The following is a 12,982-nucleotide window of genomic DNA, read 5'->3' as shown; positions in this document are numbered from 1 at the left end:
CAGTGGAGCAGGTCTGCATAGGTCTTGGCATTCAATAAAACAAACCCCAAACACTCCACCTGGAAGCCTCAAGCCTCTCTCTGCCTTTGCCCCCACTGCAATCAGTTGAAAAGGACTCATTCTTTTTTTTTTTTTTTTTAATTTTTTTTTTTTAACGTTTATTTATTTTTGAGACAGAGAGAGACAGAGCATGAACAGGGGAGGAGCAGAGAGAGAGGGAGACACAGGATCCGAAACAGGCTCCAGGCTCTGAGCTGTCAGCACAGAGCCCGACGCGGGGCTCGAACTCACGGACCGTGAGATCATGACCTGAGCCGAAGTCAGACGCCCAACCGACCGAGCCACCCAGGCGCCCCAAAAAAAGGACTCATTCTTACCAGAAAACTAATACTCCCACAAATTCTCCCTATTGCCTTCAGCAGACAATCCATAATTTAGATGGCTGTTTTTCATGGAACTCCCCTGTGCTTTATAAACAACGATGAAGTCTCTTCCATGCCCCAGTAAGAAGGCATGTTTTCACTTTACCTGAGGAAAGGGGTTAAAAGACAAGTAGTGTTAAATGTCCAGTGGGGGAGGGCTACGGACGCAATCATAACATTGGGGACCTCATTTGCTCGTGAGGCTCTTTGTAGACCTAACCAGAATCACTGCTGGCACCGACCGACCGATTGTTCTAGGTTTTCATATCAGCGTTTAGTTGAGGATTTCTTCCTTTCCCTCCTATTATTCCTTCAGAAAATGTGTAAAACCTGGAAGTTAAAGATCTAGCTAGGAGAATATCCTTATGTCTAATTCAGACTGGTTAGCCTCTGGAGCAGGAGTCTGTTACTGAGATGGCTTTTTTTTTTTTTTTTTGAAAGATAGTGAGCACAACCGAGGGTGGGGCAGAGGCAGAGGGAGAGAATCTCAAGCAGGTTCCACACCCAGCACAGCGCCTGATGTGGGGCTTGCAGGCTCGATCTCACAACTGTGAGATCATGACCTAAGCCAAAATCAGGAGTCGGGATGCTTTAACCAACTGAGCCACCCCGGGGCCCCTGAGATAGCTTTTTACTATGAAGAAGAGATAGTGTGATTCCAGACCCTGCCTCCTGTCTCCACCTGCACTGTCCCAGTCTCCTTCAAATAGTCTGTTAAGACTTCACACATTCAAAAACAAGGGAAACATACTTTTTCTTAAAAAGTACTTGGCCTTCCTTCACATTTGCCATTTCTGACAAAATCAACTTACAGACAATAATCTACTAGATATTACCCCACCCCCCACATTCTAGTCTCCTTTGAATCAAGAGTTTGTCTAGCCTGTGTGGTGTCACTGGAACGGTCACTTTGTGAAGCTCATTGTAAGGTACCAGCACATGAGGGGCAATATGGAGAAACGGTTAAGAACGCAGATGCCAGGGTCAGGTTTCCCAGATTCCACTGTTTACTAGCTGTGTCATGGATGAGTTTCTTAACTTCTCTAAGCCTCAGTTCACTCACCTGTAAGATGGAGATAATAGGGTTGAGGTGAGGAGTAATGGGACAATGCACGTGTAGGAAACGCTTAATCGGTACATGATTCTTGTTCTCCAAGTAGATGTTGCCTCTGGAGGGCATGCCCTACACTTTGAAAACAGGCAGGTCCTGGAGCAAATACCCTGCCCCCACTTCCTAGAGTCGCCAACAAGAAATAGCTCTGTCCCAGGAGGATCATTTACATTAGGGCATCAGAGAGCACTCTGTTAGGGTTTTTTTGTTTTTGTTTTGAAAGATAAATTTAAGAGCCTTGAAAGGAGACAAAGGAAAAACAATTCCCAGAATTGCAAAGTTAACATTTTTATTGAACTGAAATTGGTGTAGAACAAAAGGGACCACCACAGCTGCTGAAAAGTCCTTGTGACATTTTATCTTTGAGGGTCCTAACATGGTTTGGGTGGAACAACTGAGAAACAGTGTGTTACGTGTGTGTGTGTGTGTACACACACACACACACAGAAATACTTAGAAATGAGCCTCACATCCTTTTTTAGTTTTGGGTTACAAAGAACAATGATAACATCTTCTGTTGCCTTCATTTAGTAGTGTCAGTTAATATTCTTTCACAAAAGGTTCCTCAAAATGCTGGCTAGAATTTCCCCCCCATCCGGTACACATAAGAAAAGGATTCAGTAACACTTAGGCAAGTAATAAACCATAAGAACTTCAATAGTAGTAAGGGCATATACCACGCATACATGACTCAACACTCACACTGCCAGAAATACAGTGAACTGGCTAAAGAGTTTCAGCCAAGTTCCAGAAGCAGAGAATGCACTAGTGGAAGGGGTAAGGCAACCAAGGAGAGTGTTGGAACTGATGGACCACTTGTGTCTAACCATTTCAGCATCTTGCTTCCAACATGCAAGTATCACATTTGTTTTACATCATGAGGTGAAATGCTTTAAGGGAAAAGAAAACTATAAAGTTTAAAAGATCAGAGATGAAAGGAAATGAATACTGAATTTTTACAGTCACTGTGCATGGAGCAATGATATAAACTGACCACACCAATTATTTTTGTGAGAGCAAGTATTGAACCACCATCAAACTCAAGAGTTGGAAGTTACCCCAAGTATTCCAAGGGAAATAAATAACAAGATAGGAAACAGAATCCCTGCTTAAAAAACAAAACCACATCTAGTGAATGTTGCTTTTGGTTTGTACTCAGTCAGCTGCTCATTCAATCTGGAGTTAATCTGGTGTTGGTAAAAATTTCCAAAAGTGCTTCAAATTATTTTAGATGAAATGTGACAAATGCACACACACGCGCACACACACATACACACACCCCTCATTCTCTCATCTTGATAATGCTGTTTTATACTTACTGTGTCTCTCAAAACAACTAAATAAATCTTTCCACTAGAGTAACTGGTACTAAGTGGCCACTCATTCCTGTAGCAATTATTTGAGGGAATCTAAAAATCTTGCAGTAGGAGATAAAGGATGACTATAAATATTTTACTAGGCTCATGGCCATCTTCAAAATAGCAGATTCAGAGATTTATAGCTCAAATTTGCGCCGACAAACACACATTTTGCAAGGATCTGCCCAATGTATATAACAAATATCTAAATTAAGGCTTTTATAGGTAGGTGGTCAGGTCTGTGAATGTGCAACGCTGGATTTTCATGACCTATCTCCAGCTTCCATTATCACCCAATCTGTAAACCAGAAGATGTGCTGTTGTGGGTAGGTGGGAGCTCCAAGGGCTAACAACCAGGGAAGGCTTGTTCGTAAACAAGATCTGAAATAAGAGTTGGCAGTGAAGCAATTGAGAGGATGCCTCATATCATGTAGAGGGAAGAGTGATTTGTACCTGCTGACATGGATAGGCATGAGATTTAGAGACCTAAAGGTTTAGTGCCATTACTAAACCAATGGTCCTCACACTTTGACTTGCAAAAGTCACCTGGAGCATATTTAGGAAAATGTGGATACCTGGGCCCTATACCCAGAGATTCTAATTTGGGTGATGCAAGTGTTTGTCCAAGTACCTTGCTTTTGAAAAACACTGCTCATAGCAAATAGCAGCAATCTTTGATTAAAAGGCCAAGATGTCCAAGAAATGACACCAGTGAGGTCATTACCTATAGACAAATCCCTCAGGAGACTCCACCATAATATAAGGAACACATTTATTCCCATTTCCTATCTTTTTTTAACTCAAAGTTTGAAATCAATGAACATTTAGTAATGATTGTACCAATTCTGAGGTAAAAGGAAGAGCACCAGGGATCTCAATGCTAAAAGAAACCAATTCTTTAGGACGTCTGTGCTACAGAAAAATCAAATTCCTGTAGTAATGTTACAGAGTTATAGTGTACAGGGTCTTGTATCAGTCTTTGTATCGTCTTTTACTTCTGCATACATTTCTATATTATCTACTTTTTCCAGTTAATGTTTTAGAAGAATTCAAAGAGAAAAGTTCATCTACATGCTCTCAGGTTCTCTAGATACCAACATTTTCTGGTTTATACCGATACACAACAAAGTTACTTATTTATTTATTTATTTTTTGGATGCTGGAGACAAACATCTTTATTAAAGATACTACCAAAATTTTGGCAAACATTTCAAAACAGATTTGTAAACATAATGCTTCCCTTTTCAACTGGCAGCACTTTGAAAAGACAATACGATAAGACAACACAACTTGAATCAACATTAGTTCAAAATCCTTATATTTTTGACCACATAACTTATGTTCCCACATGATAAAACAAATGATAGTTTAAATCAACGTCAACAGATAAACTCCATGAAATGAAAGTTTGTGCTGTTTGATGAATCACAGTATGTTATGGTTAAATATATCTGCTCTTTTTTATATTCCTGGCTCCCAGGATGAAAAAAAAATCTTTAAATATACATTTCATGTAGGTAATAGCTTCTCTGCATATCTCTCTTCAAAAAATACTTTATAGCAGTATATAAATAGGTTACCTACATGTTTAATTTTATAATTTTGCCCCAAAACTATAGATCTGTTTCATTTTCATAACATATTGATTTTGCCCAACATTAATAAAGCTGACAAACTGTTGAAATGGAAATGCTTTTGTCTTCCACGATAGAAGTAGCAATTTGACAGAAAAAAAAACAAAAACAAAAAACCCTACAGTAACACTCGTCTGTTGTTTAACCTGAGCGTTTGGCCTACTGAGAGTAGCAGCTTTTTTCCTCCATGCACGCTCACATCCACACCACCTCTGCACACATACTGGTCGAGCACACGCTTTCAGACGCTGGTAGGCCACAGTATACTTCCCATTGCTCTAACCAAGTGGGAAGTAGTGTAGCTAATGATTAACCACACTATGTACACAACTAGCAAACACCTTAAGGCAACCATTGCAATGGGGGGTTAACTTGCAGGGCGGATTTACTGTTCTAGATCAAGTCAGCCTGTATGTACATATGTGTGCATATTTATACACATACACATACACCTTTCTATTTCTTAACCCTCCAAAACAATGTTTTAAATTTTTTTTTTTTGTATTTTGTGCAAATTTCTAAATATTCTACCATTTAAGGCAAAGAGTTTGCGTTAAGAAAGGTCAGAAAATAGGCTTATGTTTATCCAAAAGCATTTCACCTTGCACATTACTGTTTTTTTTTTTAAACACACATAACTTTGAAGTATGGACATTGGATCCCCAATATCTTAAAAAAATCATTTCTAATGACAAACATAAGTTTTTAAGGAAAAGAGCTGATTTGAAGTATAGACACTGGATCTCCAATATCTAAAAAAAAAATATTTCTATTGACAAACATAAGTCTTGGGGGTGGGGTAGGCGTGGGAAGAAGGACCAGAAAAAGCAGCTTCAAAAATGCAGGGAAGCAAAGTAAAATGGAAAAAAAAAAAAAAAAAAAAAAAAAAGTAAATAACTCAAGTTTACTAATACTGAAACTTTCAACAAGCAAAGTTTCATTTTTTTAGCATCTTAGAGCAACTCATTTGGAATTTTAAATAAATAAGCTTAAGTTTATTCACATCTTCTGGTCCAAGCAGAGATCTAGTGCCATGACTCTGCTTGCTGTTGGTCAAATTCACCTATTAGTCTTTTGATGTGAGCCAGCTTGTTATGAAGATACTCGCATCTGTATTTTTCTTCATGATAATTGGGACTGGACTGCAGAGGAAACAGACGGGAGGAATTAGGCTGCAGAATTTATAATACTGCCCCAACTACGGGTCAGAAACCCACAGCGATGATTCCTACCTGCTTGATCTTCTGATATTCTTGTAAGACTTCTTCATGAACATTCTACAAAATTAAAAATTAAAATCAGAAGGGAACAATTTTTTTTTTTTGGCAATATAAACAGCTAACACACATTCAGCAAGGGTGGGGAAATACTGATGATGGGAATGTAAATTGGTACGCTCTTTAAAGAAGGCAATTGGCAACTGCTATCAAAATAGCAAATGCAAAACTGACTCAGCACTTATACTTCTCTTTCAGATTTGCTTGCTCCTGAGTGAAATGCTGCACGTAGAAGGTTATTTGCTGCAGTACCGTTTGTAAAGCAAAAGACAGTAAAGAAAATTTAAATGTCCATTAATCCATACAAAGGTATACGAAAAGGCCATTAAAAGGGGTAAGTGCTTCATGTACTTATATAAAGTTCTCTAAGATGCATTATATTGTTTAGTGAAAAAAAGCAAAGTGCTGCAGAATGACTTACACATTTTGATATCATTTGTTTGAGAAGAAATATAATACATTCTAACAACTTCCTTCTAAGATGCACGTTTCCTCTCATTTTAATGCAATCAAATAATGTGTGACAGTTTAACTTACTGGAACAGAAGACAATATGTACATATTGTAACTGATGACATCTTAGATTCAATTACATATAGCACACAGGTGAATTTGCTTGTGTATATACATGTGTATATACATCTTACACACACAAACCTCTGAAAGAATGCACTGGAAACCAGTACCATTGATTGCTTCTCAGGAGGGAAATTGGGTGGCTAGGGAAGATGGCTAATACTTATCTAACCTTATGTACTATGGACTAAGCAGTTTCCAAATACTTACGTTTATTCTGCACAACTCTATCTAATCACTTTATTTTATGGATGGGGATTCTGAAGAAAGTTAGGTAATTTGCCCAAGGTCACACAAATATTCAATGGTAGAGCTGGGAATCAAACCCTGGTAGTTTAGCTCCGTAGCCTGCTCCTAACCACTAAGCAATCCTTGGAATTACATTTTAGTTTAAATATAATCATGGTACACTGGTAAATAACTACATGTTAAAAAAAAAGAAAGAAAGAAAGAAAGAAAGAAAGAAAGAAAGAAAGAAAGAAAAAAAAAAAAACCACCCCACCATATCAATGACCTCTTGCACCCTCAAACACAAATTCCTCTGGCAAAGTCTTCCATAACTCTAGGCAGCCTGTTTAAAGATTAAGACCCACTAATGGAAGGCATGGTCTTTAGAGCACAGATGCTCTCAGGTTGTTTTGCCAATTGTGGGAAACCCATTCACGTTCTCTCATGTGGGTCCCTGTCAGAACAACAGTTACTAGGCCAGAATGAAGGCATCGTCTATGGTTGTGAATTGTGACAAATTTATCTGGCCTACATAAGGAGGGACACATTCATTTGTATTAATCCTTTTGCTTGTAACTATGAGAAAGAACAACCAGTATGTGGGTCTGGCTTTTACTCGTTTGCCAGCTATGGTAATACTACTAATTAAAGTAGGGAAAGGAAAATGGCTTAGTATCTGTTAACAAATGTCAGTCTTTGGAATAGCTGGAAACACCAAGCTTTTCTTCACTTAAGCCCCAAATCTCTGTGGTATTAAACCCTTTTTATATGTTATGTCTATATCTTCCCTATTCTAGGCCAGATTGAGTTTTTTTCTAAAAAAACATAGACTTGAAATAGCAATTTTTGGGAACAGCACAAGATCTAACAGCTATGGTCTGAGTTGGCAATGCAGTTAAATATTTCAATGAATTCCAAATCAACTTTTTTCCTATTTAGTTGTGTTTGCTTTTTACCTTGATACTCTATTATGTTATAGTAAATACATAAGCCTCTATTACATATTTTATACATATTATGTTATATAAAGTTATTTTCCACTGACAGAAATACAGTTCGTTGTGTTTACTTATTTTAGAGAACTATTTCAAATACTGTATTTAGTTTCCTAGCTAATTTTCAATGAAGACCAAAAGCTGCAGAGAGGCTGGTTTGCCAGAGGACATTCTCCAAAGGCCAGTGGGATGCCTGGGGGTGGACCGGGTAGAGAGCAAAGAAGGTAAAATATGGAAGTGAGCCTGTCTAGGAGCAAACATGTTTACCTGATACTCTTTTGAGCCCGGAGAAAGCCGCTTTCGTTGTGCATCAAGTTTGATAAATCGTCTAGCTACAGTCTCCATCCTGGCATGCAAGGCCCTGTATTCATCATATTCAGCATTGAAGTCATCCTTGTAATTCTGGCGTTGCTCATAGGAGACGATAGCAATGTATTTTCTAATAAGAAAAAAGAAAAAAAATATAAATGGAGAGAAACTACAGAATAAACATAATGCACAAGTCTGACATTTAAAACAAATATTTAGAAACTGTATCCAAGCATGTTTCCCTGGATTGAAAGTTGCCCTGCCACTGTTTGCTGCCATGTCACTCCTTCAAAGAACTTTCAGGTGAAATTATCCCACAGGAGAGCTTAAGATGTTCAGTGAAGGAAAGTTAAATGTGAAAAGAACACGGTGGCAATGGAATTGAAGTGTGACTAGAAAACAACGCTTATACAGATTTAGCTTCCTAAACCTTTCTCTATCCAAAATAATTCACCACCACTCTAGCGGCAGAGGCCAACCCATCTGTTCCGAGTCACACGGAAACAGAAGGACTTGGTGGGTAACATGAAACCAGGAGAGTGTCACCCAGTCACTAAGTAAACGCTGAAGTCAAAGCTCTCTCTAGTTGTGCGGCTAAGAGGAGGTCTGTCTTTTGGCTGTTTACACCTGCTGCCAGTAAGGTGCCTCAGGCTTGTTCCCTCTGCCTCTTTCCTCCCATGTTTGACTAGGCAAATGTATAGAATACAAAAGGGAATGAATAATTTTCTTCTTTTGAAATGACAGACTGGAAGAAAAAAAAAAAGAAAAAAGGGCATATCTCTCTAGGTCTTTTCAGCCCTAAAGGGTCATATTCTATGTAACTGAACGTCAGTGTCATAGTATTATTCTAACTTAGTTTCTTCACGAATCTATTTTACTTTAGGGTGTAAATACCTCTAGGGAACTGGTGAGTGAAGGCCATTTTCCCAGGGTGTCAGTTTATTCAGTGGTAAGCAAATTAAAACATCATTTTAATATTAAAACACAGTATTATTTGCTTGTGGCTCTGGGAAGTGGGATCACACCAGGGGCTGGCCTGGGTCTCTGTACTCTGCGTTCCTGCCATGGAATGCTAAGTTCCCTTGACTTTCTGAGATAAAAACTGACATTCCAAAGCAATTCCATCAGGGGCAGGTGCTTCAGCACTCCCAGACATGCACAGATATTCTTAACTGTGGGAAAACCTTGGAGTTCAGTCCTTCACAAAAATGGTTTTAGATAACCTTACCAGTTTTATTTAAAATGAGATGGCACAAATGTCTGGTTGGCAATGTGAGAAAAGTGATGCAACTGAGCACTTAATGTCCTCATTAATATTTTTATTCATGCCAAGTTAGCCTCTGTGGAGGTTCGGTTTCTAAGTGTGAGGGAGACAGCACTGGTATGCTGATGTCTCTGATGTAAGAAGAGTGTGGTGAGCCAAGCAGTGACGCAGGGCTGTCCTGATGTCACAGCGGAGGAAGCCCGGGGCGGGAAAGAGCTTCCTGGGGACAAGTGCAGGTAAGCAAAATGGCTACACTGCTCAAGAAACTCTGGCTTAATGTGTTCTATGAAATATCCTGCTTTCTCAAGATCACACACAAGGCTACACCCTCAGTATTTTATTTAATAATTTCCTTAGGGAAAAACACCAATCTGGCCAACAGTTGTGTTGCTATTATAGAAGATTATTTGGTTATATTGGCACTTTAATGAAAGGCATTTCACTATTTTTAACAAAAATTGTTATGGTTCTACAGCTGGCTCTAAATGCAATGACGGAATAAAATTTTAAAGGGTTTGGATATTTCACAGCCACAAGTAACAAAAGTATTCTTATTATATAAAAATTAGGGATATTGTGGTTTAGGTATGAATTATTCAGAGGCTGATCATTAAGGTTTTATTGTATGTCTTTTTGGTTTTCTTAAGAAACAGCTTAAGTTCTGTAATTGCAGTGATTTTTCTGAAAATCCATGCTTTCTCACCATTTTAAGAAAATTGGCTATAATCATATAAGACAGTTTTGTGACAAAATAAATTGCTTTTACTTTAATAAATTAAGCAAACAATTACACAGGTTACATACTTTTGTGATTTTTGAGAGCCAGAAACGTGACAAATGTGCCAAAATGCACTGAGGCAGATGCAGTGACCATCCCTTAGATTAGGATGTTAAAAACCACTTTTTAAATATAGAATTAACTGGTTAAGTTGACAAAGCACAGCAACATCCTGAGTGCATGAGGAAAGGGTTAGAATTCTTTTTTAGCCTCCCCACACGATTCTGTCACATAGAACTAGTTTACATCACTATTACAAAAAAGAGGAATTCAAAATCCACCACAAGAGAATAAGAGCACAGTCCTGCAGTTGTCAACGGAGGGGGCCGACTTCCTCAAGACTTTTAAGAAGTGGGTTTGCAGTAGGAGAAGCGAACCCCCTCATCAGTGGAGCCAGACGCTATGCTGTCCCCCAAGCAACCTTCCCTGGGCCAGCTTGGTGGTGGCCACTTTTCAAAGCTCCCCCACGCCCCGAACTCTAAAACCATATACCACCTCCGATGAGAGAGTGCTCGGTATGGTTTCTTGGGTTCTTTTTAGTCAAGAGATGATAACCAGCATTATGGTTTCATGCTGTATCATTCCCCAATAAGTATAGCTTTCACACTACTGTTAAGCAAAAGTAACACATTTTAAGTATATTCTTTACTCTGGAAATCAACATTTTGTGGTATACGGAATGCTAAACAGCACAGTTTAACTTTGTCCACCATGAGATGCTAATAGAGAAAAAACGTTCATACAGCTCAGAGTCCATTTTCCAACCTACATTCAAATTATTTTGCACACTTGTTCATTTTCAAAGCTATCTGCAGTCAAATCTGTTTGTTCTTCCACTCTCCATTTTTCCAGGCTCTTGCAACTTAATTATTTCTTCTTACAGAAGCCTTTGAGTCTATAAAAAAGCTAGAATTATGTCTACAAGTTATAATTTTTGTGATAACCAGTTACAAAAATGTCCCCAGCTCAGCATTTAGCAACTTGTTGTCATAACGAGAAAAACATTATAACTGGTACTAAAGTGAAATGATCTGATTTTACTCTTCTCTCCTTTTAAAATTAATTCCATGGCATAACTTTATTTAAATGAAAATCAGTCTATCTCTACTTTGTATTAACTGTGGAGATTTAAGCACTTTATCAGTAATAAACTCTCTCTTTGGGGCAACAAATGAATGTGCATTGATAGACTGTCAGCTTTGAAGAGTCAGACCCCTGAAATCTTCCATAATCAAATGCCTGACCTGGCTACAGAACAAAGGACAGGCTTCTCTATACTTAAAGGCCACAGAGCAGAACTCAGCGCTGGGGGGAGACACAACCTGCTTAGGCAGACAGGGGTGGATTTGGGACGAGCAGGCTTAATGGCAGCCTTTCAAATGCAGGGGTGGCTCTGGGACTCTATTTCTGGAACTTCTTTTCTCATTTGCAAATTATGGGAAAAGAATTTGCAAACTTTCTAAAATTAAACAGTTCTCTCCCATTGGCAGACATCTGAACTTACATCAAATAATCTGGGAGTTCAATTGTTGAAGAAGGCTCCGTGGAGGCAGTGCAGCCCTCTTTAACTCCTACAAAGAAAAAAAAAAAAAAATCAAGCTTTCACCCAACAGTATGGTTATAAAATGCCTATAATTCTAAAATAGATCAGAAACATCTGGAACACTCTTCCTCAAATTCTATTCTTCCATCTCAATAAGCAACAGTGAGCAAGGAATACAATTGCACACGAACAACAGAGGCCCTGTGAGCAGGGCCAGCAGAACTGACGCCAGGCATTGAAAGCGCCCTGGCTACCGCAGTGTCTGCACAATAAAGGAATTCCGTCTTAACCCAAGGTCAGTCTTCTATTCTTTCAATAACAGTTGTGGCATCTGCCCAGCAATTCAAAGACTGTGCTGGCAGATGCAGCCACACAATGGAAGATACAAATTTTACATCAACATCTACTTTTCATAGGATTCGAACAAGGCAGATGAGACAATGAAGTCAGGTAGCAGACCGCTTCAGTCACTGTATTTTATTGCTACCCTTTTTGTATGCAGACAGTGGAAGGGGTAGGAAGTTTTCCCATATGAGTTTTGAAGTAATTTAAAATAAGTCATTACTGAACACCGATGTACACTCCTTTGGTCTCTTATCTCTAAATCTCATATTACTACACAGATTTGTTTAAAAAAAAAAAAAAAAGACAAATAAAGTGCCAGTCATTCATGGCTATGCTATGAAAATGTATAAAATCCCTCACTCAGGATTCTATTTATTTGAACACAACCAACATTTCCTGAGGGTAAGTTTAGACTTTTTATTAGGGTAACTTTTTATCATTCAAACTAGAATTAAATTAATAACTCACATCCTAACCCTGCCTGCTGGCAAAATGGACATGTTCAATATAAAACAAAAGTGAGTATTTGATAATTCCTTAGTTCAACATTTTAAAAGACCAAGTATACGAAATAAATTATGCAGACTCTGTGGCCTTATTGTTGTGTGTGTGTGTGTGTGTGTGTGTGTGTGTGTGTAGACTTTGAGACTCCCCCCACTCCTTTTTTTTTTTTTTTTTTATAATAGCCTGAGTCTTAAAGGAAAAGGCATTAAGTGCATGTCACCTGGCTTCTTCTTTGCCATAGATCTAGATAAATTCCAACAGATTCAGGGGATGTGGGTCTAGATCTATCCTCAGTTTGTGATAATCTCAAATGGCTTTGAAAGGTACTACATCCTTAGTGAAGGATTCAGAGACTCAGTCTGTTTCTTCAAGTCTCCAACTCTGAGAACACTCAAACTCTGCTGTACATCTCAACATACTGGGATCCAATCCTCCCAGCACTAGCCTGACTCAGGATCACCATCTCAGCATTGGAAGTGTGTGGACTGGGATATACCCAGGTATACTAACTCTGAACACAAGGTGTTATTACTGCTTGCCTCTTCCTGACTTGGCAAATTTAAGTACAACAGTGTTTGAGGGAAAAAGCTTACACCTACCTTTTGGGTCACTATATAGTATCACACCGATCTAAATAT

At 38.6% G+C, this 12,982-nt stretch overlaps 1 protein-coding gene across 1 annotated transcript in view; it reads right to left on the bottom strand.

The window, feature by feature from the left end:
• Positions 1-1,805: 1,805 nt before the first annotated feature.
• Positions 1,806-12,982, bottom strand: part of ELL2 (elongation factor for RNA polymerase II 2) — a 73,080-nt gene continuing 61,903 nt past the window's right edge. The window contains exons 9-12 of the mRNA XM_060635339.3: positions 11,457-11,523; positions 7,869-8,040; positions 5,758-5,802; positions 1,806-5,667 (exon numbers count right to left, since the gene is read on the bottom strand). Coding sequence (XP_060491322.1) covers positions 5,551-5,667; positions 5,758-5,802; positions 7,869-8,040; positions 11,457-11,523 — 401 coding nt within the window. The 3' untranslated portion in view covers positions 1,806-5,550. The remainder of the gene's footprint in view (positions 5,668-5,757; positions 5,803-7,868; positions 8,041-11,456; positions 11,524-12,982) is intronic.

This window comes from Panthera onca, chromosome A1 (assembly GCF_046562875.1).
Source record: "Panthera onca isolate mPanOnc1 chromosome A1, mPanOnc1 haplotype 2, whole genome shotgun sequence".
Taxonomy (NCBI): Eukaryota; Metazoa; Chordata; class Mammalia; order Carnivora; family Felidae; genus Panthera; species Panthera onca.
The sequence above is the reverse complement of the archived record's forward strand: the minus strand, read 5'-3'. Positions and strand labels throughout refer to the sequence as shown.